Raw genomic sequence first — 27,978 nt, 5'->3', positions numbered from 1 at the left:
CCAAAATTTGTGTTATTCTGATGCACACTCTCAGAAGTAAAGGGATGAGAGTAAATGGGGTGGTACCTTTTTAAAAGGTTCACTTTTGTATTTTTAACAGTTGAAGACAGAATTATTAGCCCTCCTGAATTATTAGCCCTCCTTTATATTTTCCCCCCAATTTCTATCAAACGATAAGAAGAGTTTTTTTAAACACATTTCTAAATATAACAGTTTTAACCTCTTAAAGTCAAGTGCTATTTTGGGGTTTCCACCTGGATTTTGCCTACCCAAATAAAAAGCTTCCCAAAGCCACATGCAGAGGTGTAAATGCAAAAGTTTGGTATCAGTTTAAAGAAAACCCTTTGAATTTTCATAAAACACTGTTGAAAATAATTAAAATAAGTGTATATGTTGTGTGTGTTACAATAAACCCCTGCAAAGAAGGTGCTTCTTTTGTAAGCTCAAATTAGTACCTATTAGGTTCTGTGTGGTCTTGGCTGCTATTTTTGGTGGTTCCTGCCAGCCTGATCTCTTGAGAAAATGTAAGTATTTAAAATTTTGGCAGTTTAGTGGCTATTTCATACGAATTCGTATGAGTTCAGTCATACGAAATTGTCCGATTTTAAAAAGGAGGCGTGGCACCCAACCCCACTCCTAAACCTAACCGTTTGGGAAGGAGTAAATCGTACTAAAATGTACGAATTAGATCGTACGAATTCGTACAAATTAGCCATTAAATGAAAAAGTTACAAATTGCCGTGAGATTGTGTTGTCCCTGCACATGTCAGGAATCACAGGAAAAAAAATGTCTCTATCATAATCTATCTAAAAGTTATTCTACTCCAACTGATGAAAAAAACGGAACCACTCATTAATTATTGGGCCAATACGGACCTTTAAAATTTAAAGAATGTGAAAGTAAATAACGTCATGGACCAGGATCCAAAGTTTAGGAGATTATTAACCGATTTCTTTTATCTTTGCCATGATGACAGTTCATAACATTTTACTAAATATTTTTTCAGTTTATTCAGCTTAAAGGGCCATGAACCCCTCCCCCCCTCTCAACATGGTGTTTTTACACCTCTAAAAGAGTTGGGAATGTGGGTGAGTCCTGCTTTGTTTATGTGGGAGTGTCGAGTGGTGAAAAAGGGAAAGGTTTGCATTAAAAGAGGAGTTTCATTACAGTACATGTACTACAGCTGATTTTCACTGCAGTGATTCGAAAAACAGCATTTACAGCAGATCTGAGAGCTGTGTGTAGGTGGAGGATTTTCAGTCCATAATACTGTAGTGATACTACTGTACACTAAGTAACTAAATCATTTTGACCAAGGTTAAATCTCATTAAATGTCTTTAAAAACTGAAAGAGTACTGCTGACGATACAAACTTTGTTATCTGAATAAACATAAACAAAGAACATTGATCACACATTACCAAATCTGTAGAGATAGGACAATCAACATAAACTGGTGTCACATCTTTTATTAAAAGAAGGCGAGTGGCAAATCCAGATTTCAACATTTCCATATTCGATGGAATACTCTCGGGTAATAAATGTCCCTTACAAACATATTTTAGACCACTGTAATCCACACATGTGGGTCCACACACAAGCTGTGCGCTCATCAAAGAGGAATAGAAACAAAATCCTTCGTTGCAGCTCATTTATAAACACAACACTGACGACGCACGTCTCTGAACAATGATTTTACTACTTATTTAAACTCCAGTTGGCAATACAACGTAGTTTCTTTCTGAACACTGTAACAGGTAAAAAGTGTCTTCAAAGCTATATCAAGCATATTAATGAAGTTGCACCTCATTCACAAGAGTGCGCTGATTGGTTCAAACCAAGTCTTTTTCATGAATTAAAGAACAGATGTGCTGTAAACTCAATGACAACGATGTCACTTTGTACCGGCCGGTACAGACAACCAATCTCCATGCTGGAATGTACACAATGATCTCATGGCCGTGATGTTGTTTCAAAATTGATTCTTTTAATAGGAAGAACGAATTTGCTCAAAACAACAAATTTTCACTTGCTAGCTAAATAGATGTGTCCTTATTGTGTTTTTTTTTAGCAATGTGGGACACATATATGACTGTCAACATCTAAAAAAATGTGTTTTGGTGTTTCGTGACCCGTTAAAATTCAATTAAAGGCTTTACTAAGTCAGTTAGGTTAACTAAGTTAGGGTAATTCGGCAAGTTAACAGTGGTTTATTCTGTACACAATGAAAAAAAATACTGAGAGCTAAGAGAGCTAATAATATTGACCTTAAAATAGTAAAAGAAAAAAATTTAACTGCTTTTATTTTACCTGAAATAAAACAAATACTACTTTCTCTAGAAGAAAAACCATTATCGGAAATACTGTAAAATTTAATTTATAATAACTTGAGAAATATTTGAAAAATAATAAATATTTCTTTACAGGAGGGCTAATAATTTTGACTTTAATAATAATTTTATGCAGTTTAGGTATAATAAGTAAACCAATTTGGAGCATTTTGGTGCGAACATCTACTTTTTGGAAAAGGTGCCGCCCCAATGACTGCTCTTGAAGAAAATTTTATTCTCTCTGTGTGAAGTATTTTCTAAGTGTAAAGCAGTTAATTTTCTCTTCTCAAAATGTATGTAGTGTTTGCAGCAAACATGTCAGCATGTGTTAAAAATACTGTGTAAAATGAGTATGCCTGCACAGGAGCAACACTAGGAGAAGGCTATGCTGAAGAGTGACTGATTGTGTAGAATAACTGAATATGTAAATCACTGTTTATATATGTTAAAAACTTGTATGAAGCTATATGTGTCAGAAGTTAGAATGAGTAACATATTATTAAGTGATTATGCTATCATGACAATGTATGTAAACACTTAGTCCTTTTGCATAAGTTGCATCTATGGAGAGAGAACTTTGGTTTCAAAACAGTTGCTGACATGACATAGACCTGTGACATCTCGCTGACCATAGCAAGCTGGCAGAGAGCCAAGAATAGCAGGACCACTTAGAGTTGAAACCTATTCAAAAATGGTCAAGAGTTAAAATGAGACACCTAGGGGTGTGTCAAATAACCTGTATAAAGATTGTGGAAAAAACAGAGACTTTAGAAAGAGTAAAAGAAAGAGAGAACCAAAGAAAGGAAGTGTCCAGGAGAGACTTCAGAATGCTCTGGGGTCTGCTCGGCTTTATTATGGAGAATAGTCTATTTTCTGATATTCAAAACCTCCGCTCTGATCATTTCTAATTGATAAGAAGTCGAATTAGGACGCTCTCATAGCTTTATTTTAGTGTAAATCAAAGTTCTTGAAACAGAAAAAGACTTAAAGAGATGTAAATAAAAATCACCTCATCACCTTTATGAATTTCTTTCTTCTGTTGAACATATAAGAAGATATTTTGAAGAATGCTGGTTGCTTTCACACATTGTCCTCCATAGTCAACATAAAAAACACTGCTCTTTTTTTCTGACTGGCTTCTTGGTCTCACCTCCACTTTACATTTGGAAAGAAGACTAATACTGTTGTTTAATTTCTGAAAATTTGTAAGTTTTTTTTCTCTCTCATTACATCCATTGCTGTGTCTTTTTGTAGGTCATGTACAGTATGTCACCATTTTGTTTTATGCTTTATTTTATATTTTTGCACAGATTATTGTTTCATGTTGGGTTTGTCTGTCTGTTCTTTGTTTTACTGTCTGCAAAGCTTATAATAAAGATTATATATATATATATATATATAYAYATATATATATATATATATATATATATATATATATATATATATATATATATATATATATATAAAATAATAATAAAAAAAAACACTGCTGGTGCCAGCTACCAAATTTATCAAAATATCTCCTGTACAGATGTACAGAAGAAAGAAGATCATATGGGTTCTGAACAAGTGAAAGGTGAGTAAACAGTAGCAGTGTGTTCATTTTTGGATAAACTATCCCTTTAATTAAGTCCATCATGAACTGATTGGATTGTGTTGGGTGAAAACCACATGAAGGCACACTGCATACAATCAGTGCTAATGTGTTAAAAGATAAACAGAAGCCAATGTTGATTAGCATTCACACATTATTTGTCCCACCCACAGCTAAAGCAAGCAGCTATGCTGAATATGAACTGATCTCAAAATATCTGCTGGTCGGAAAAAGTGTTTATCAGTCAATATAATAAGGTAGTCAGCTAACAGACAGTTCTCTTGCACTAAATTTATAAGTCGTTCAGGACAAGAGAAATGATTAAAGGATGATTTGAAATGTTATGGTTATTTTTGGTTATTCTTTGATCAAACCATCAGCTCCACATTTTAAATGAATACAAACAAAAGCATAGCAAAATACAAAGAACCTGAACCAGAAGCTTTTTAAAAAGAGTATTGAAATTGTTGTGCATAAAACACCATTATAAAATACAAAACCCCAATTATAGTGGTTCCTATGCCCCGAGAATTTTTGTCTGTTTTAAAGAAAATGTGCATTAAATAAATGATTAATATTTGAGCTTGTTGAAGGGATAGTTCACCCAAAAATGAAAATTTGCTGTTAATTTTCATTCATGTAGAACACTGAAGAAGTACACCGCAGCTAAAACTGTGGTCACTATATGATTCAGAAACTTCAAGTCAAATTTTCAAGTTAAAATTAAATAAAACATATTCAATCATATTAAAACATATTGAAGATATGTTGAGGTCTTAAGCAAAATGGCTAAAATGAGCATTTTCTGAGGCTATAGGTTAAGGGTAATAATGCAGTTAATAATGTTCAGATTCTTAAAGGGATAGGTCACTCAAAAAACTGGTTTCCTCACCTTCAAGTGTTTCCAAACCTTTAAGAGTTTCTTTTCTCGGTTGAACAGAAGATACTTTCAAAAATGTTAGAAACCAGTGACCATTTTAAAAATTACTATGGAAGTCAATGGTTGCCGCATTCCAACATTTTTCAAAATATCTTCTTTTGTGTTCAACAGAAAAAAGTAAAAACTCAAACAGGTTTTTGATAAGTGAAGTGTCAGTAATTGCTGACCTAAGTTTAAGTTTTTAGTGAACTACCACTTCAAGACCTCAATGTATAATAATATATAAAGAGCCATGGTAATAATTTTGTTTTGCCTGTAAGTTTTTTTGTTTGTTTATTTATTTATTTATTATTATTTTTACTGATAGGACAGGCTAGAGAATGGATAGAAAAGCTGACTAGTATGTTTTTACCTTTTCTTAAACTTCTAGTAGCCAGTGAATTGCATTTATAAAAAGCAAAGCGCCGCAGTTTCAGCAAATAATCTTCGTTAAATGTTCTGCTAATAAAAAGATCACAGCAAAAAGCCAAATTAGAAACATATTCCTAATTTAAGATGAACTATTCCTTTCTTTAACCCATAAACAAAACAGTTTTACAGTGTAATACAGTTATCAGAGGCTTGTAAACACTTACAAGCTTCCATTTTAGAAAATCATTATCATTGGCAAAAAACACCATTAATAACAAAAACACTCATCAGCAATTTCAATGAAAAGATTAATACTGCCAGAGCCTTGAGACAAAACAGACTCAAACACAAGTCAAGCCCAAATGACTGCCTGACCTGAGCCTGTCAAGCCTGTATTCTGTCTGACAGTGTTGAAATGCACCAGCAGATGGGAGTGAGGAGCAGCGTCCCTGAGCTTGTGATGCGATTGAAAGCGAAGTTTCCGCAGAACATTTTAACGACAACACCCGATGGGTTCGCAATGAACGCGACATTGCTTAATCCCATTTAACCGTGCAAATTAGTGTAGCCTGAATGCATTTGGCTGTTTGTCTTCCACTTTAATGAACGACCTATGTTTGCCCCCGCATTCTTCTCCTTTCCTTCTTGATCTGAATTCTTGTTGCAAAGTAGGCCTCTTTCATTAAATATAAAGGGGTTTTGTGCACTTCAAGAAGTCTTCTAGCCTAGAATTATTGTGGGCAACTAAGTGTTGCAGCAAATGTTCATTATAAAACATTGAAAAGTTCCCATGTAACCTCACACAGCTGTTGGAGGCTTGGGAGGCTCAAAACTGTGGTTTAGTGAGGACAGGCTGACAGTTCTTCATCATCTCTTGGTTCCTACAGTTGCGAGATGATGTCAGAGTCCTTGACAACAGAATGCGTGAGAAGGGATCAGCTGCAGAACGGGGAGGACTGATGAATAAACAATCGTGCAGACCCTGCAGCTCTGAAGACTGTCAAGCAAGAGCCGAGACGCGGCCACGATGAGCATACGCCCGACTCAAGGCGAAGGCGATGGCTTTTCTTCCTGATGAGTTTGACAAAGCACTCTGGCCTTCACACAACACTGAGAATGGACGGGATGAAAAATAGAGCTAGTTATGAAAGCACCCAGCAGGCTACGTTTTTGGCATTATGCATTGAATTTTCGATCACTACTTCGATGCCTCTAAAAGACAGAAAGGGGACCACAGCATCAGGTGATAAAATACATTTATTGGAAATTGTGACATGTAAAAAAAATTATAATTTGGCTTTGGGTCAGGTCAGACCACAAATCACATGTACTGACCAAAATAATGTATTTCTCTCATAAATGACAGGTGGGTCGTGTGGGTGAAGATAAATCACAACACATGGTAAATCTGGCAGCTAGACAAATTTCACTTCCTCCGGGAATCCAAGGGAGGGCTTAATAGTATCCATGTGCTACACATCTGCATGGGTTGGATGGTTAGGGGTATTTCGAAAATAAATATTTAATCTGGTGGCACACTCGGGGGTCTATATGCGATGGTAATTCCATGCAAATTGATATCTTCAGTTGGTTTACTTGTGAAAAACGCAACATGATCCCTGAGCTCACAAACAAAATCAATAAAAACAAGGATATTTTCCCCAATGTGTCATACAACTCTTCTGTTTGCGTTACGATTATATAATAATAGCACATTGTATTAAGTCTGAATGCCATCACGTGGTATAGAAAAGTGCTTATAACACCCCTTAAATGAGCACAAATTTTTTTTTATAGATATCTTGATAGATTTCTGTGATCGCTTATCATTGAAATCAAGAATAAAATGGAAAAAGCTGACTGCAAATATAATCTCAAGACAATATAGAATCGAAACTATATATATTTTTTACAGCCGGCAACTAGCTCTCTTTAACTCTCACATGGTCGCCACTGAAGCCAAGCAGGGCTGTGCTCGGTCAGTACCTAGATGGGAGACCACATATGAAACATAGGTTGGTGCCAAAAGTGGTGTTAGTAAGGCCAGCAGGGGGTGCTCAACTTGCGGTCTGTGTGGGTCCTAATGCCCCAGTATATTGAAGGGGAATCTATACAGCTCATTGAGCACCATCTTTCGGATGAGACCTGACTTTCTGTGGTCGTTAAAAATCCCAGGATGTCCTTTGAAAAGAGTAAGGGTTTAACTCCGGCATCCTACCCAAATGTCCCACAGACCTCGGTCCATCATGGCCTCCTAACCATTCTAATATCATAATTGGTTTTATCACTCTTTTTCCTCTCCACCAATCAGCTGGTGTGTGGTGTGCGTTCTGGTGCAATATGGCTGCTGGTGTGTCATCCAGGTGGATGCTGCACACTGGTGGTGGATGAGGAGATTCCCCCGAAAAATGTGTGAAGCGCTTTCAGTGTCCAGACAAGCGCATTATAAATATAAGGAATAATTAATGTATCACCTTGCAATTATAAGGTTCTATCTGCGTTCTGAAGGATTTTGAGATATTGAGTTTTAAAGTTTTTGCATTTCACATAGCAAACAGTACGTGTGTAACATTTGTTTGTTAACTAAAGTATTAAAATGTAAACAACTTTTAAAAAACATCCCATAATGTAAATAAATTGTCATTTAAAAAGAATATGTCAATAACTCAATTTTGACAAAAATGTCGGATAGAACCTTATACGACAAATTATTATATTATGATTTTACTATTTGGGCCGATTCAAACAATTACTTTTAATAGCCAACTCACATAATGAGTTCAATTAAATGAAGAACAAAACCGAATATGAACTATTTTACTTGAGGTAAAGTCAAAACGTTCCTAAATTATATGTATTTACGATCAGATTCATGACTAAAAAACAATCACATTTTAATATTGTAAGCATTTGGCCTCATATTTCCCAGCGTACTACTGTATGTGCGATTTAGTGCTCAGCTTCTATTTTACTCTTGATTTACTGTGTATTAATCAATGAGCTCAGTAATTACTTACAATACGAGTTGGCACAGACACTTTTTTCCCTTTTGTCTTCATTTACCCACTGCTCGTTTGACAGATGAGATCCATTATGTTAAAAATCTGACAATACCTGTGAGCACGGTGAGTTGGCACAGTGATAAAAACCGTTAATGAGTCTCCTTTCTTCAAATGTAGAAAGTAAAGCCCTCTGTTTTTGGCTCAGAATAAATATCATGAGTGTTTCCAGTAAGCGAAAAAGCTTTCCTGTCAATCACATGAACGTATGTAGCTCATTAGGCGTGTAAATGATTGCTTCATTATGGCAAACATGCATTAATGCTTTAGTGCAACATAAGACATTTGATCAATGCAAAACGGATGGGTTCTGTAAGGCCATTGACTTGAACTGATCATTGCCAGTAACTAAACACTATATGTGCATACATCGCATGTGCAGTTCTGACTGGGCACCTCTCTTCATGATTTGTCACCATGGAAACACAGGGAGACTATTTGTTTGCTGTTTTTATGTCTGAAGATGAAAAAAAAAAACCTTATGACAACCACACATCATTATCCACATTTCACAGAGCAGGTATTCAGGGCATATCTCAGTTTTAAAGTTGCTTTTTAATTATTGTACTGTTTGGCACATTTAACTCACATTTATGTTCACCGATTACTCTTAATTACCTTAGTGATAATTCACAGTTTCTTTAAAAGTGAAAATCTAATTAAGTGCTGCTTTTTCACACTTGGCAATGCATTTTCTTCTTCTATTTTTTTCCTGAAATGCAAAACAGAAATGTGGGAGATTTTGGCTCTAATAAAGAGGACTCATCTGCACAAATGGAAATCTTGCTATCCAGTATATACACACACAAGCATGTTGTCACATGCAAATAGACACAAACACATGCACTCTACTCTTTCTCACCTACTTAACACACACACTCACGCATACACACACACACACACACACACATCCACAACGACATAGTTGCACATTTTGTAACCATACCCAAAAACACATGTACAAAAATCAGTTTGATTATAAAAGATCGTCCAAATTAAAATGTATGGCATGGGATCTTTGCTGCCATATCGAAATGGCAAAAGGACAAACCCAATGGAGCTGGGATGAAACATGAAATGAAGTCTGAGAAGAGGTAAGCAGAGGTTCAACCCTCTTTAAAGGGGAAGAGAAGAAGGTGTATGGGACGGGTGAGAGAGGGAAGTCACAGCAAAGGGACTACACAGTAGCTTAGCTCAGACAAGAGAGGGCCTTTGGGTAATAGCCCTGGGACTACACAGTAGTTTAGCTCAGGCGAGAGAAACAGGTTAGTCATTCACAGGCCTACACGGTTGTCTCGTTTTTCCAAGGCCCAGTCCTAATGTTACCTGTGGAGTCAGACGTAATTGCGTAATCCTCATGTTGACTACTGTTCCGGCTCAGTGTCCCTCTCCGGCTGAGGGTGCCTTTCCTGCCGAGCGTGGCATGGCTCACTCGTGGAGGGGTTATATCCAAATGCAGCATGCTTTCGTCCTCTTTATCTGCCATTTTGGCGCAACTGTACATCAACGATCCCATGTCTGGATCCTCTGCCTGGCAAGGGCTGACAAATGGGTCAGCATTAGGGCAGCATATGCTCGAGAACGGGTCTGCTTTGGCACAGCACATGTGTCTGTGGCAGGAGAGCTGACTGTCCAAGTGTGCGCTATGGCAGGAGAGGCTGTCGTGGAGACCGTGCGAGGCTAGAGTCTCGAGGTGAGGACTGGGACTCGGGCAGCGCAGCTGGTTGTCCGGATGAGGGCTATGACATGACAGCTGGGTGTCCAGGTGTGATGTGTGGCAGGTCAGAGGGTTGTCCAGGTGCACGCTGTGGGGGCTGTCCAGGTGGGAGCTGTGGACGCTTCCGTCCATGCTGGTGGAGGTCATGTGGTAGGAGTAGTCCCTGAGGCAGGGCCGAGGTCGGTTGAAGGAGCGAGTCTTAGATCTGTCCTTCAGGCAGCTCTGAAGGGGAAGGGTTGGCCGGGGCAGTTCATCCGGGAGGGATTGGGGGCGAGTCGAGCTCCCGATTAGAGAAGAAGGACTGTGTAGAGTGGCACAGCAGGTGCTTGTGTGGTTCTGGGTAGAGGGGAGGCTACCCAACTTGCAGTGGGGTGAGAGGTGTGGGGAGAGCAGAGGTTTCCCCAAACAGGATGAGTCAACCTGGCAGTGGATTTGATTCTGCCCGTGAGATGGCGTATGGCTGTGACTTTGTGTAGTTGGAATGGCATTCCCCGCTGCTTCCCCATTGACCTCCACCTTTGGTTTATTAGGACAACAAGCCCACCAGCGGTGCCACACATCGTCACGTTTTGCACAGTGCTGAATGAGCAAAAAAAGCCCCAATGTGACCGAAAAGGCTCCATACAGGCAGCTGAAGATCATGTCTAGAAAATGGCCCTGTGATACAGCAAGTGCTCCGAAAACCCAGGTGGCCAGGAAGAGGAAGAGCGTGAAGGCGGTGGCCCTAAGCTGAGCTTTAAACGAGTGCTCGTTGGCCAGCATTGAGGCTGTGATGGCCGTGCAGCCAGTGTGATCGCCGTGCTCACCTGGCTCTCCGCTGACTGCGTGACAGTGGCCAATTTCAGCCACAGCCAGACGCTGCTGTTCTTCAGTCATAGCCTTGAGCTCGTACTTGCGCTCTGGATGCCGCTTTAGCTGTACGTATGTGCACAGAAAGTAGATGCACATTACCAAGACCAAGAAGGCAGTTGGTCCGTAGAAGCCCCCCAGACTGGGCTCCCAGGCCATCCAACAGCTGCAGCACAGACAGAAACAGTGATTAAAGTGACAGTGTAGTCACCACTCCACATCTAATTACAGAGCTCATGGTAATTTATAGCATTAATCAGGAAACATCTCCCGGAATCGGTGATTTGACTAAAAATGTTACAGTTGACAGTGGCAGTAAATGTGATACTTACTAAGGGGCGTCATCTCTGCTACCGTAGTTATCCAAGTTAACAGCAGCTGTAACGCCGACTATGATTAGCGGGACCCCACCACTGACAAGATAAAACCTGCCAAAGGAAGAGAAATTAAGTGAGAACAGATTTACACTGTGTTGAAGAAATGTTCCTTTTATGATGTTTCTGCCACTTTTTTATGAAGAATAAAAGGGTAATGTTTGTCAAAAAATAATTTATGTCATTTTTGTTATTAGGATTTGATCAAATCTCAATATACTGACCAATTGCTCACCTTCTGTGGTTTCTATACAAATAGTATCTTTAAAGTAAAATGAATTGAGTTTCTCTAAACATTGAGCACAAGTGCAATACACAGAGAAGACTGCTATGGAAACTACATATTTCACAATACACTTTTTACATTATCTTTGATCAAATAAATGCAGCACTGGTGAGCATAAATAAATAATAAATAAATAAATCTTAATAGTAAAATAACAGCTACAAATGATCAAAAACAATACAATTAATATTAACAATAACAATTGTTATTTTATTATTATACTTTCAAAAGAGATGTAGTAGGACCCCCCCACCCCCCAACGGCATACCATATCTACCCCTCTAAGTGTTTAAAAGCTCTAAATGTCCCGTTTCCTTGCGTGAAGCAACCGTGCCTGAAAACACAGCTGGTGTGATAATTTCTGCTGTTGCTGCTTTCACTTTAGCCATTCTTTGAACAGATTTATTAATGAGCCTAACGTTACAAGGTGTGCATGTGATCATCCTTTCATTGTCGCACATGTATTGTTTTTCACCAGCTTTCTTTTGTTCATAGTTATTTTTGTTAATATGGTTTAATTATCATCCTGTACAATGACATTATTTTAATACGAGATTAACTCTCCATTTATCTAGAATTTATGTGAACTGGTGATCTGGGATTTTTTAGCAAGTACAGGCTTCTGTGTAAAGTTTTAGATACATTAGATAATTTTTTTAAAAAGTCAACTGTTTTTTTTAAAGAACATTTTTGTTGAATAAAAATTATATTTAGCTTGTTTTGATCTATTATTTAAAATTTGTGGCAAGGAAATTTTTAGTTTGGTGAGGCCAGAGACAACAATTTTAAATCTTTAGTGTTGAGTCCTAAAAAGACTAATTGTGATTAGACTAATAAAACTAGACTAATAAAACTAACTGCAATGCGACACTATGAAACCACAACCTATTTACTCATGCTCATTGAGCAAGGTCACAACACACAAAAAAGTGAAATGAACAAGGAGGCATGTGGACATAGCACAAAATTTAAATCAAGTCATTTTAGCATGCCAAAGTAATGCATATAAAATATATTTTCCCAACAAAAAACTGGCTAGTGAAAATAGCGAGTGGCTAGTAACATTGAAAAACTACTATTCCATCACAGACCTGACTCTGATGGCTGAGAATTATTGTTATTAAGTTTCACCTCTCTGACTCATCATCTCTCCTTTATACTTCATAGAAAAACTTCTTACAGGAGCCATGTTTAGTCAAAATAAGATCATCACCATATTACTTAAACATTAGTTTTGTCGACTTGCAAAACTTATTGCGTTCAAAGCATTTACTGGGGCACTGGCAACTTTTACTGGGGCACATGCCTTTGTATGTGGGGTCCAGCGATGCCCCTTCATAAAAGAATGTCTCTATTTCGAGGCTTTCAACCTCAGAGGATGATCTTGTGAAGCAGTAATGATCCATAGCTACTGCTTGTTGTGTTCTATTATCACTTGTTGGATTTGTGCTGGTCAGACTTGCAACAGTTTTCCTCCTTCTGCTCTTCTCTGTCTTTTCTCAGTCAACATTCTGGCTGATAGAAGACTGTTTTGAGTACTTGACAGACAAGTCCTGCTGTTAACAGGTTTCGGGTATCAGTCATCTCAGTTAGCTGACTGTTTAAATAACACACAAAAAACCCCGACAAGATTTAGCATCCAGGGCTAGATCTGGACATTGCAATCTCCCAATTACAATAGTCGACCTTCAGTGAATGCGCTGATGCAGTGTACCTAAAAATGGTGGCTTTCGGGCGTGGTTGAGTGGGAGGGTCCCTGTCCTGAGGTATGGGCGGAGCCTTGGACACCTCCTTGCAGACGTTCCTGGCAGTGAAGAGCAGCCACAGCATGCTGGAGAGGGAGGAGTAGTGCAAGATAATGCCAACCTGTCAACAAACAAGATGAAACATTAAACATTAAAGGCTCCTTCAGCAGACACAGAAAACTAAGCATATTTGCTTACTGCCAGCTGCCCAGTATACAGTACATAAGGCTTACTAAATTTTAAAGAATAGTGTGTAAAGCTGCGGTCACACTAGAGTTTGAGCATGCAAAATTCTGTTGTATGGTGCTGTGAAAAGTGGCATGAATAAACAAGATGATTATTCATTCATTCATTTTCCTTCAGCTTAGTCCCATATTTATCAGGTGCCACCACAGCGGAATGAACCACCAACTATTCTGTCATATGTTTTACGCAGAGGATGGCCTTCCAGGCACAACTCAGTAATGGGAAAACAAAATGATTAGACATTAAAAAGCAAAAGCAATTGCTCCATATTTTAATTTTCTGTACTGAGAAGTCATGTATTGGTCTCACGCAATCACGTGATGCAATTTCGCAGGTCAGAGTTCACCAGCTTAAACTTTGCAATGCAGCGAGCTTGCATTTCTTGTCTGCCACATTTGTATGAATGGAAGTCTCCATGGGGCGAAATGTACAGCGCATACACTATGCAAACTTTTTTTTTATACTTAATTTTTATTTCTTTTAAGGAGAAATAAATTGTTGTAAAATAAAGATCCACATCATCACCAAAAATATTACGTATTACTTGCTTTACGTCCTTCCAATATGACTGAATGGCTGGGCAACTCCAAAATATGTGAAAGTGGTTTGCCAAGTCTTCTCCACATTTCCTCCAGCACTGCCCCCTCTCCTTCTCCTGTGTTTGCATGTATGTTAATTTTGGGGTTATAAAGTATCTGGTAAGATTCTTCCAGCAAAAATCGCTCCACATACCAGAATTGGAAGAGGTGGCCTGTACTGAGCAGATATTCAACCAATCTTCCTCTGAGATAACTAGGTTGGATTCTCTCTCCCATTTTAGTCTGATGTAATTTGTTGATTCTTCCTTGGTCGATCGGATGGCAGAATACAATTTTGAAACAAGTCTTCTATTGTCTTTGTTCTTGTAGATGTCAATAACTAAGTCAATTAAATTGGGGGGATGGTTCTCTGAGCATCTAATCTCGCTATTAAAATAGGTCCTGGTTTGCAAGTACCTAAAGAAATCACATTTGTCCAGACCATACATATCTGAGATTTTCTGGAAGCTATCTAATTCCCCATTTGAGGAAATCAAGCTAAATGTAGTGATGCCGAGCCTATACCAAGCTTGAAACCTCCCATCGATTTTAGCTGGTTTAAAGTCAGGGTCAAAAGCTACTCATTTAATCAGTCTAGACTGTTTTTCAAGTAGTGGAGAATTACATTCTTTACACCAGATTCTAAGGGGAACTTTGGACCACTGTATGCAAACTTTTTTTACTACAATGTTGTCACATGACATGCCTGCACTGCAAGTCTTCACAACTTAAAATAAAAAGTTGAATTACAGGTGTGATAAATCAGCACGGGTCAAGTCTAACAAATTAGCAATGATCCCTAGAAACGTCTCCAAATCTACACTTTTTGGCGAGCATCTATTAAAAAACACTGTACATTGGTTTCAACCACTAAGTGAATATACTTAACTGTGTTTAAGCAGCACTATGATGCTATAGTGATCCGAGAGTGCATATACACTGTGCTTGCTTCTAATGTTTTCATCTATCGCTTTTACCTTGAATGTATTAAAACTTGAACATAGTTTCGTTTTAACATATCACTTAGATTCAAGTGAATGAAAGAGCTATACAAATTATGATATTAGATGACAGCTACACTTGGAAAACAGCTACATACATTTCTTTTTTAGAAGAAATAACTCATGTAGCCTGAATATTATATGTTCTCCCCTTCCTGTCCACTCAAGCCAAATAAACACACTTACTTTCAAGATGAAATATCACTCAGGGAAATCTGATGCATACATCAGATTTCAGCAGCAGTAGTAGGTGATCCAGGAGTTGTAGGAGTTTGGAGGTGTAAGTAGTGGCGTAAAGGTTTGGTTGGTTGGAAAGTTTTAATTCTGGAAAGCAAATATTTTGTATATATTTATTTAGTTAATTTATGTCTTATATTTTTTTTGTTTGTTTTGTTGTTTGTTTATTTTGTATATATATTTTGTCCACTTTATTTTTGGGATTTTTGGATTGGACACTTTTTGCACTGTAAATAAACGCACCTTTGCACCATAGTGGTACGTCGGCTGAGCAATTATTTATTTTTTGTCTTGTTTCACTTGTACCCTCTGTGTGACATCACACATATAGAAAATTTGCATGCGATATATAGTGCACATATTACATGCTGCCAATTAGTACAAGTTGCATGGTAGTATTTCATTCAAATGCAGCTTGTTTACTAATTTGAGTTAGAAGAGAAAATATAGTGGGTATTTCGGGTACTGCATGCATGCGGAAAATTTGCATGCTGGCTACTGCAGACAAAGTAGTATTATAGGACTGCACAATATATCGTTTTAGCATTGATATCGCAATGTGACCACTTGCAATAGTTACATCACGAGTATATGCAATGTTGAGTCTGGATTATAATTGATCATTGCGCAAGTGTTTTTTGAGGCCTGTGACTGTGTGAGGGTTTAAAAAGCCTTCAGGCATAACAAATTGTACCATTTGTAACACTGACAAATTAATAATGATCAAAGTTAGTGAAATGTTTATAAAATTAAGACTATGCAATATTATTTTACATTTGATTATTCAATTTCTGTACACCAAAATACAGTTCAACTTCTCTGAACACAATAAAACGCTGTTTATTTCATTTGTATTTTTTGCTTTATTGACTGTATCTATGCTTGTAGATTTGTAGTTTATTATATTTTGTGCATTACACAACAGAAACATCCCAATCAATCAAAAAGTTATAAATTCTTTCAAATACAGTAGATTTTCTTATCTAGCGAAATTGTAGTCATATCGCAATATATATATCGCAGAATAAAAAATATTGCAATGTTAGATTTTTCCAATATCGTGCAGCACTAATACTATGTCATTTCGAACACTGTGTGTGTGTGTGTGTGTGTGTCTGTGTGTGTATATGAGAAAGGATGCAGTGAAGGGGAGATTGAGGTAGTCCTCCTCAGACAGTGAGGTCATGCTGTTGTCCTCTTTGCTCCAATGCACTTACTGCATCCATCCAACCAACCCACACATCTATTATATATATGATATATGTGACATTTATATGGGGCACTGGATGTGAATTATAACATGCTGAGAATCCCTGTCGTGTTTTTTCAATAAAAATGTGTATGTAGACCTGAAATGACAAAGATCAAATTTATGAATTGTGTTTTTTATTTTGATAATATAATGAAAATAGAAGATTCTTTAAGCAGTTTTATATAAATGATCTAGCCTTGAATACATCAAGAGACCAGACATGTACGCTCAATATCAACAAACTTTACCCAAACGTTTACACAGTTGTGTTTTATCTTAAAGCAGGTTTAAGGGTCTTAAATCCTCTCAATCTACCATTACAGCAAATACTAAAACCCATCGAAAAACTTTGACCTGAAAATGTAGGTTGGCCCATACTGCCATTGAAAAAAACTGTAATAAAGTCATCTAATAAAGTCTGTATTAAAGCCATCATATTTGTTTTATATGTGCACAAAAGTATTTTCGTTTCATGATAATTTTCTGATTGAAGCACTGAAGGCATATGGCCTGTAGTCTGGAATCTTGCTGTATATATAAGATGAAACAGCTTTCAGATTTAAAAACACTTCAACTCAGTAGAAGCATACACGATTACTACAGGTAAAGCTAAGGGTCTGTAAAACTTTTTTAATGTTTTTGAAAGTCCTACTCTAAACAAGGCTGCATTTAATAAAAACTACACAGAACAGTAATATTATGAACTGTGACTTCAATTTAAAACAGCATTTTGTTTTCTGTTCATTGCAATGCTGAAATTTTAGCAGGTATTCTTTCTAATATGCTTATTTGGTAGATTTTAATATTGTTATAAATGTTTAAAACATTTATGATGTTCAATATTTTTGAAGAAAGTTGTTATTCAGGTTTCTTATTAATAAAATTAAATTTTTTTCTGTTGTTGTAAAACTTTTTCTCAATATACTTCACAATGTAGAGACAGTACTAGGTATAATGGCATCATTTGGTTACACATTCATGTCTACATCAGACTGTTTGTCTATTTTTTGCTACACACTTCGAAAAGAAATGCAAGGCAGTGGTGAAATAACACATCATCCTAGTTCATTCATTCATTTTCCTTCGGCTTAGTCCCTTATTTAACAGGGGTTGCCACAGAACGAACCATCAACTATTCCACTATATGTTTTACACAGTGTATGCCCTGTCGGCCTCAACCCAGTACTGGGAAACACCCCATAGATTCTCGCATTCACACACACACACAGCCTGTTAAATTCATTCAATTCACAGACTGCAATTCACCTATATCTCATGTCTTTGGACTGTGGTGGAAACCCACACCAACATGGGGAGAACATGCAAACTCTACACAAAAATGCCAACTGGCCCAGCTGGGACTCGTACTAGTGACCTTCTTGATGTAAGGTGCCAGTGCTAACCACTGAGCCACCGTACCGCCCAGGCCTGGTTCACTTAAAACCAATTCTGGTATAACTTTCTGTTAGTTCATTTCATTTTAAGATAAATGATAAAATTTAAGATAAATTTTTATAATTAAAGTTTAAAGTACACATCAATTCATATTTTATATATTTAAATTATAGATAATATATTTGTTTTGATCATTTGTTTGTTAGCAGCATGAATGCAAGAATTGCATAATGCAATAAACATTCCATTAGCTGACTAATAACCTGTGTAAAGGCTGTGATCAAAATCAGTGAACACCTTTTTTTTCTAGGGTTGGGGCTTGTGACTACATTTACATGGACATCAGTAATCTAATGATTTGCCTTAATCTGAATACGACAATAATACTATTATGGGGTTTACATGAGTTGTTTTTTAAATGTTCTTTTCATTATCCAGTTTTCACATGTTGTAGCACACAAGTCCATTAATGTCGTTGCGTCATAATGCTATCTACATTATATTCGAAGTTTCATGTAGTTTGGGGTGTTTCATTTTAAATGTTTTTGCTTTAACTGCAGTTCGGCATTTATACTTTCATTAAAGAAACATTTCATTCATGACCCCGGACAAACTGAGGTATTTAATGCAAGTATTAGGTAAAGACTGGTGGAAGAATGTTGATTTAATGGAATTACTGTACGCCGAATGGAAAAAAAAAAACCTTTGCATTTCGTGATGCGGGTGTATATGGTCCTTAAAAATCTGAGTATTGTCCTAATCATATTAAAACTAGAGTATTGGTGTCCATGTAAACGCAAGTGAAAGTGCCAGATGATGTCGCAAGCTGTCAAAGACAGTGCATTCCTCTGCCTTTAAGTTGATAGTGCCCTCAAATGTTTCATTATGTCTGACGTGTTCCCCCTTACACGCAACTTTTGTAAAGCATCCGCTTTTAGCAGGTCGCACACCAGAAGCGCCGCTCGGCGCCGCAACACGGCGCGTACATGACAGTTTAAAGTATCACACACCAGACGCGCACATTCGAATGATATTTAACATGAAACTAATCAGATGGCGCTCTGTGGCGTGGCTGAAAAATGAACTGCGTCCTGAGCCGTCGCCGGGCGCCGCCGACAGCCGCCGACTTGCGGCGCCGGTGTGTGTATCCTGATAGAAACCTATGTTTAGAATTCTAAAATGCATGGCGCGGCGTGGCGCTGCGCGGCGCGCCGCCGAGCGGCGCTTCTGGTGTGCGACCTGCTTTACGTTAGGGTGTCCAAATCCTTGCTTGTATAAAATATAGGCACACTTTAGAAAGCTTAGTTTAAGCAAATTTGATCATGCGTGTTGATGAAGGGAGTCGCTCACTGGATGCGCTGTACTGAGTATGTTGCCTTCTATGCATCACTATGCAAAACAAAAAAATAAGTTTAATATCGCCGATGCTGTTCGTATTCCTCAGTTGTTTAGAATTAAATGTTAAGAGATGGTGTGACACAACATGCACCAATGTGTGCCTTTGATGTACCCCTTGATGCATCTTACATCCTTGTCGCAGCACCAGTGCCATCAAAATTCATATGCTGATTCGGTCCGGTTACATATTGGCTACCTTCTACTTGTTTCAAACCTTTTCGGGTTTCTTTATACTGGTGAACACAAAGAAGTTTTACGGAAGAATGTTGCAGATCAGTAACTATTTTATTAGTTTGTCCTACAATAAATGTAAATGGTTACAGGTTTGCAACATTTTTAAAATATCATCTTTTGTGTTCAACAGAAAAAAAGAAACTTTCCTGCAAATGGTACAGATCAGCATTTGAATTTAAAGTGAAATAAATTATTTTTTAAAAAGAAACATGTATAAAAACAAAAACAAACAATATTAGCCAGTGTATTCATGTATTAAGTATATATACATCATGTGAAATGTGCTACATCTCAAAAAACATGTTAATCATTATGCATCCAGCCATTAATCTGGTGCTTTTAAACCTAAAGCAGTCAATCAACTGCTTTTATCAACTCAAATACATTTAATAAGCATACTGCTATATACCTTATCAAATTAATCTAACTCACGGGTCCTGGCTGCAAACGCTCTGTGATGAAGAAAGTGCTGCACTTTGAAAGGCAATGGCAATCCTGGAGCCCCAGTGCATTAGACTCTTAACACCGAGCACTCCTGCCAAACAAAGCCCTCTGTGCCTTAGTTAATGGCGACCATGCCAATTCAGGAGTCACAGAGGCCATATGTTAGTGACTCTGAGCTGAGAGCCACAGACACAGGGCATGAATAATGTGGTTTGCTCAGGCCAAAGAAGAACTGGGAGACTTACCACTTGACAGATCACAGGGTACTTGATCTGGTTGATGCCTCCTGCAAACACCCCAAACGTCATGGCAGTGTGGAAGAGGAAGTTGAGGAGCATGTGCCATCCTTTCCTGCTGATTCGGATTATGCTGAAGGGGCAAACACACACACACACACTTCTATCAGTCGAAGAGACAGCCGCTCCATGAGTAATACAGAAGGGAACAAGTATCTGCCTTTGAAGCGCAACGCTATGACTAAAAAAATCTTTCTGACCCTGTCTGCAAAGTGTCTCGAACTGGAGCGGCTCACTAAATTTGGCACTGTCCCTCTAAGGTTAGAAGTGTCCTGCTCTCCATGGAGCAAGCATTACTCACTGAAAATATCTGTGACAGTCAGGGGTGATGATACTATAAATATTGGCTGTCTGACTCAGGATCGCAGCATTATCGTGGCGGCAGTCTGTCCCAAAAAACATTCCCTACTGTGACCTTCCAGTGTTAGTGCTGGTGCTGCACATGGCTATGCTTTGAACGGGGGGAAGCTTTTAACTAGCTTTGATTTATGCAGAAGGTAAAATTGCACCATGTAAAATATAACAACAATTTTAAAGAACTTTGTTGAAGTTCGGCTGCAGAAATACACTGGACCAAAGCAATATAGACATTTGTTCTGATTATTTTTGATCATTTCTTGATTATTCAAGTCTTTAAAGCTTGCTTCAGCTGCAATTTATGTGGAAAAAAAGCAAAAAGATTTGTGATCACATTTGTGTTCATCAAAGAATTAATGTAGAATCAATGAAGAAAATGTAAGCAGCACAATTGTTTTAAGGTTGATAATAATAAAAAATGTTTCACAAGAAACATTTGAACATTAGGAACATTTCTTTAAAATTTCACTAAATTCAGGATTGCAATAGGGAGCCAAAAAGCTTTTTTATTGCATGTTTACATGAGATAAAATTAACTAAAAAATACAATAAGCTACAGATACAGTGAGTGAAAGAAAAAATTCCTTTGAGCGTGCAGATGACAAAACCCAAACTGACCAATGTTTACACAGATATGTGAAAATGGCAAAAACAATTATGCACTCTGCACAATATATAGTTTTAGCATCGATATCGCAATGTGTGAACACGCAATATTCACATCGCAGGATCTGTAATGTGAAGTCAGGATTACAGTTGACCAGGTACAATCGTGGAGTCATTTCAGTTTAACCATAAAAACGTGAAAGTATTTTTAGTTGTGCGTGTTTTACCCCTTTAACTGCCCCACCAAGAAAAAATCCTAATGTCGCTAGTTAACACACTCATTTTTTTTCAACACATCTCATAATTTTTTTAATTTCAACCTCTACCAAATGGTTGATATAACTATTTATGGTAAAAAGTACCGAAATGAATACATATATTATGAAAAATCTGAAAATATGAAGAGTAAGACCACATTATTAATAAAAAACTCAAAATAAAACATTTTTGAATACCAAATCATCTTTATTTTTGTATGCTATAAACTATTTCAGATTCTCATTTAACGTTTTTTCTTTTTTTTTCTTTCTTTTTTTTTTTTACAACAAAACCAAAATCAAGTGTAGTAGTGCAACGGGATGTTTGTTTGATTTTTTTTCATTAACCAACAAAGCTGTGTTTGTGAGTCATTATTTAAAACAGTACTTCTTTAAATGAATTTAACAGTCATTATTTAAAACAGTCAAAATATGGTCAATCATTTGGTAGAGCAGGCAGTTAAAGGGTTAAGCCCTTTGACTGTGTTTGAAGCATTTGGGCACAAGAAATTATTGCATTTTCTAGCTTTAACAAAAATTTATTTCATTTAATAATGTAGATAATGAAGACTATACAACTTTATTGTATATCTGATCATTTTATTTCTGTATTGCAGTACCTGAATACTGTTAGAATTCTTCATTTATACCATTGCTCTACTGTATTTATCTATGCTGATAATTTATCTAGTATATTTTCTGCAGATGCACTTCTCTAAAATAATTATTAAAAAGGTGACATGTAAACAGAAAATATTTTTTTTAATCTTACAATATTATTGATTGACTAAATTATCTTCTAATAAATGCAGTCTTGTGAAGCATAAGAGACTTTCTAACAACATATATCTTACCAACCTTAAATCTTTGAGTAGTATGAAACTATTGAGAAGTGTATGTGAGGTCATTTTAGAATTTTAATATCAGTGCATACACAATCTCTAACCACAAATCTACTATTTATTTACAAATTTATAATGTATTTGTACTGTACACAGTATTATCCATCTGGGATACACCACCAACTTTCAAACGTTCATGGTCAGTAAAATTAAAAACATGTTAATTAAAATTTCAAATGTTGTTCTATGAAATGTTTCATTCACTAGAATCTTGGGAAAAATACAAAAATATTTTCCAGATTTATTTTTCACCAGCTGCAAATCAGAATAAAAAAACAATGAAATATTTCAATTCAATTTAACCATCAAGGAATAAATACTATTTAGGCTACATTTACACAACATAAATGTACTAACAATTCAACAACACTCACAAAAAAACTTTTAAATAGATCACTGGCATGAAAAAGAGTCAACGTTTTTAAATATCAGAAATCAACTAAAACCATTGCAAACATGCTTAACTACAGTATAGACTGAACCTGTTATATGTATGCATGTAAAGTCACCTCAGTATACATTAAAAGTTTAATTTTCAAAAACGTGCCCTTTAAAACCAGTTTTGAAATGTTTGCATTTTGTGGTGAAAGTGTTCTTGTCATATAAATTAAAGGAATAGTTCACCCAAAAATGAAAATTATCCCATTAAATAATTAATTACACCCTCAAGCATTCTCTTTTGCTGTCAGACCTACACAGTCTACGTAGTTTTAAACTCCTGGCTCTCCCATGCTTTTATTTTGAAGATTCTAAAAGCACATAAATCCCATAACCAATATTCCACCAGGGGTTTAACAAACATCTTATGAAGTTGATCGATGTGCTTTTGTAACAGAAATATTTCCAATATTTAAAAGAGTTCAACTTCAACTACTGGTTTTCAGTAATGGCTGAATGCAAATTACGCGAATTATATATATTCAATTTATGACGCATGATGAAAGACATGCATGTGACATTGTAAGCGTAATATACGGCCAAGTCGTCTAGTTTTCATGTTCATCATTGTCTTCTGTGGTAAACAAACTGTGTAGTAATTGGTTCTTACAAGACGAATCTATTCCTGGAGCTTCCTCTACGAATGCATCTTATGTCATGACTCATACATCGCTTAACGTGCATTTGGCCTCCGCCAGAAGTCAGTCTTTGTGTTGTCTGTGGGCTTGCCCTTATTGTCAGCAACATTCATGAAATAATTCCATATTCCAACTTGGCGGATCAACTCTGTCCTCAAACTGTGGGCTGCCACTAAGGGTACCTGTATTTGCAGCCACACCTCGTTTTGTCACTATAAAATGCAGATAGTAATGGGTTGTTCTTGAACGATTCTATCATTTTGAACAAATCTTTTGTATGACTCGAGAACAATGAGTCCTCTCAGAGAGTGATTCATTTATTCGTGCATGCGCACATTTGTGCAGGTAGAGTAGAAGATAGCTCCTTTTTCAAGTCCTCTGTTGGGTTTGAATCACATGGAAGACAGAAGCCAATCATATGCATTTAGAGTCTGAAAAAAATTTGATTCATCCTTCTCTCGAAATAAAGTTTATGGTGACCGAACATGGACTGCGGTCGAGGGTGGTTTTACGGCAAACACATAAGCAGCTTAACGCAGTTTTGCTTTACGTGTGGTCGGTGTTTGGAGTTTCTAAAGGACGCGGACCAGACGGAAACCCCAGACATACTTCATCAATGTGTTCAATATTTTACTGATGGCCACTCGTACGTTGAAATCGTGAACATAATGTCTCTTAAAAGTAAACTGAACGGAGCAGGTGTTACGGTTTAACTGGTGTGCGTGTTAACTGGTGCCTCTTTCCAGATGTAAACTATTCACCTTTGCTGATTGCAGATGCGTCCCTTTTTCACAGCATCAAAACATGCCCATACCAAATAAATATTCGTATTACTTGGTGTCAGTGTAAACATTTTAATATTTGTGTTGCAGAACAGTATATAACCAAAATAATGAAAAGAAATAATTATAATTTACAAGTCATCAATGAGATTTGAACCCAAGTCAAAAGGTTCAGCATGAGTATCAATCATCCTATCTAACTGATCTATTCAGGACTACACGTTGAGGTCGGTTTTGATATTTTTATCAGGCAACACATGTGCTTTAGTTATGGACTTGTGTTAATTTGTTTCCATGTACTTGCGTTTAGATGTTTCTACATACTCTCACGCTGATATTTTCTCGGAATAGCTCTAAATGACAAAATGTTGTTTTATCGCAGTTGGTGAAACCATGATTTTATAGCTGTACTCATGTTAACCTGTGCCTTTGGACTCATTTTAACCTGTGTCAACAAAGTCACACACGAGTACATTCCAAGTCACTTCCGGTGTGTGGTACATTCCCTTTCCGTAAAGAATCTGTTATTGTAAATTTGTTTCGGGACTGGTAAAATTGTTTTGCATCTGTTATTTTTTTTCTAAAATTTTATATTCATGGTAAAAATGTTTTTTCCAATGTAACTGTGTATTAGGATAGGTACAAATGTCCAACATAAGCATAGGGCGCTCATGTTGGATTACCTTTTTATTTTTGGATTGTGAAAGCAAAATTCTCCTACGAGAGTAATTATAGCGCCACCCGATGATGAAAGCAGTTTTACTCATGGAGTCTATTATTTGGTAGTTTGGTCCTTTATTTCAATAATTTGGCAACCGTTAAACGTCATCTGGGAAATGGTTTAAATTTCTGCTTAGTAAAAAACCTTAAGTGTTTAATATTCGACGACACTACATTTAAAAACTATGCTGTTGAGTGTGTAAGGGCATAAGTGCAAAAGGGGATAGTGTATGGTGCTTTTTACTCAGATCTATACTGTATTTAATAATTAATGTCACTAGTGCAGCTTAATGACTAGAAAATGTACCTGTGGTGCACAATGTATGTCATGATAGAAATTAGCAGGCAGAGCAGCATCACTGCAGTGCAGGCGTACACCACTGGGTGCAGATAATCCCCTGGATATGGAGGAAAGGACAGCACCCTCTTCAAATCCTGTCAAGAAAAACACAACAAGGCAAAATTAAGCTATGAAAAACACCAAATGATAAAAAGCCTTTATAATGCGTATAAAGCGGTAGCAGTGTGCTAATTTGTTTTATTATATTATTAATGCATAGTGCTGGTGTCCGTTTCTAGTTAAAACATCTGCAGACTTTTAATTGACCCTTCATATTGCTTTATTCATGTAGTGCCAGAAGCAATCAGTCTCTCGGTGAATAATGCGTGATGGTTTGAATCCACAACATAAATTAAGCTGTTGGATTAAAGAAACTGACCAGTGAAACGGTTATATCTATCTAAATGTGAAATGAAAAAAAAAGGAAGCAAGAGGGAGGGGGAGAACTGAAGAAAGAAAAACAATGGAAGAGAAGAGCGTTGTCCCTGTGAGTCAAAGACTACGCCCCCATACGCATCAATCTCTTTCAGCATGTCTGTTTTATCACCCGGCCCCAAGATCCCCTTTGTTTTGTGCCTGAAGGGCTTCTTCCCTTCTGTAAAGCAGCACCACAGATGTACATACATATCTTTAAACTCTAATGGACTGAATATGCTCTGTGCTCCACATTACATCAGCCACTTTTACTTAGTCTTCATTTTTAAATGTGTGACAAATATTCAGAGCTCATTCAACATCATCTTTGCTAGTACAGTGAGTTATATTTAGGTTAAAAAAAAAAAAAACTGAAAGAATGCCATCCCGAACAATATTGCATATTTTAATTGCTTGATTTTTGTTTTGCATGTAGTTAAAGGTTAAAGATTGACACCAAGTGGTTGAACTAGGTATTGCACTCTTAATTTAAAACACTTTTTCACTCTGCCCCCTCCTCTGACAACGTCACACAAATGCAGATTGCCAGATTGACGACAACAACAGAAGCAAGCATGCCTGACTATCGAGCCAAACACTGTGTCCTATTTACAAGCAACAACATGCAATAGAAGGATGTTGAGCTTTCCATGATAAAAGGTGTTTTTGTCCTAACCATCAACTAAAATTTCTGTTAGAAATGGCTTATAATTCTCACGTCTGAGCAACTGCATAACTGTATGACAATGATTGCCTCAGGTACTGATTATGTGCTTTATTCACTGGTAAATGGTAATAATGTGAGTTTGAATGTCATTTTATGTAACATTTATTATCATCCTGAAATCAGCATCAGATAGTTTACATCAGACCTTGAAGATAAAATGAACACAGTTGAAATTAAACTTTAGAACTGTGACTCAGCATGAATCAGTCCTTCAGCATGTACATTTAATAATGTTAAAGCAGTTCAATATGTATTGCTGCGCACCATTCTGTGCTTCTAAAAGGCTGAACTTAAATGTTCCTGTCGTGTTGCATCTAGTGCAGCCAAAATGCAGCCAAATTGCTTATCACTGCAAATCTTGTCACATTTCTTGTTGTTAGTACACTGTAACAATGCAACCTGCTCACCCAATGTTTAAATTCATGTCATTTATTATATTTGTGAATTTAAAACCATCTCATGTGGAACTCTGAATCTGCATCTCATTTAGGAGGCTGCTACTGTCCACTAGAGATTGCGTTTTCGGCCTTGAATTCATACTTTAAAAACTTTCATGACTGAAATGAAATGCACTGTTTTCCACCAAGCCAACCATGGGTGCTGAAATATAGCTGGATAAGCTGGCAGTTGGTGGAAAACAGTGCATTTCATTTCAGTCATGAAGGTTTTTGTTGCGTCTAGTTCAGCCAAAATGCAGCCAAACTGCTTATCACTGTGAATCTTGTCACATTTTGTGTTGTTAGTACACTGTAACAATGCAACCTGCTCACCCAATGTTTACATTCATGTCATTTATTATATTTGTGAATTTAAAACCATCTCATGTGGAACTCTGAATCTGCATCTCATTTCGGAGGCTGCTACTGTCCACTAGAGGTTGCGTTTTCAGCCTTGAATTCATACTTTAAAAACTTTCATGACTGAAATGAAATGCACTGTTTTCCACCAAGCCAACCATGGGTGCTGAAATATAGTTTGATAAGCTGGCAGTTGGTGGAAAACAGTGCATTTCATTTCAGTCATGAAGGTTTTTGTTGCGTCTAGTGCAGCCAAAATGCAGCCAAACTGCTTATCACTGCGAATCTTGTCACATTTTGTGTTGTTAGGACACTGTAACAATGCAACATTCTCACCCAATGTTTACATTTGTGTTATTTATTTTATTTGTGAATTAAAAACCATCTCATGTGGAACTCTATATCTCATTTCGGAGGCTGCTACTGTCCACTAGAGGTTGTGTTTTCGGCCTTGATTTCATACTTTAAAAACCTTCATGATTGAAATGAAATGCACTGTTTTCCACCAAGGCAACCCTGGGTGCTGAAATATAGTTGGACAAGCTGGCAGTTGGTGGGTTAGATGTGCTTTCACTGTCCATGAGAGTGAACAGATGTGAAAACAATTTACTATACTTGTAGCAAGACAAAAACATGAAGGCACATTAGAAGATATGTGAAAGAAAAATAGCACT

The 27,978-nt window shown here is 37.0% G+C and overlaps 1 protein-coding gene across 3 annotated transcripts in view; it reads right to left on the bottom strand.

Annotated features, from left to right (window-relative positions):
* Window positions 1-6,454: 6,454 nt before the first annotated feature.
* The window catches only part of adgra1a (adhesion G protein-coupled receptor A1a), an 84,492-nt gene continuing 62,968 nt past the window's right edge, over window positions 6,455-27,978 (bottom strand). For all 3 annotated transcript variants that reach the window (XM_021480357.3, XM_073918546.1, XM_073918547.1), the window contains 5 exons: window positions 25,334-25,461; window positions 20,276-20,399; window positions 13,215-13,366; window positions 11,173-11,268; window positions 6,455-11,006 (listed from right to left, as the gene is read on the bottom strand). In XM_021480357.3, the coding sequence (XP_021336032.2) occupies window positions 9,557-11,006; window positions 11,173-11,268; window positions 13,215-13,366; window positions 20,276-20,399; window positions 25,334-25,461 (1,950 nt within the window). In that variant the 3' untranslated portion in view covers window positions 6,455-9,556. The remainder of the gene's footprint in view (window positions 11,007-11,172; window positions 11,269-13,214; window positions 13,367-20,275; window positions 20,400-25,333; window positions 25,462-27,978) is intronic.

Source organism: Danio rerio, chromosome 12, assembly GCF_049306965.1.
Source record: "Danio rerio strain Tuebingen ecotype United States chromosome 12, GRCz12tu, whole genome shotgun sequence".
Lineage (NCBI taxonomy): Eukaryota > Metazoa > Chordata > Actinopteri > Cypriniformes > Danionidae > Danio > Danio rerio.
Note: the sequence above shows the minus strand (reverse complement) of the source record. Positions and strands in the feature narration are given on the sequence as shown.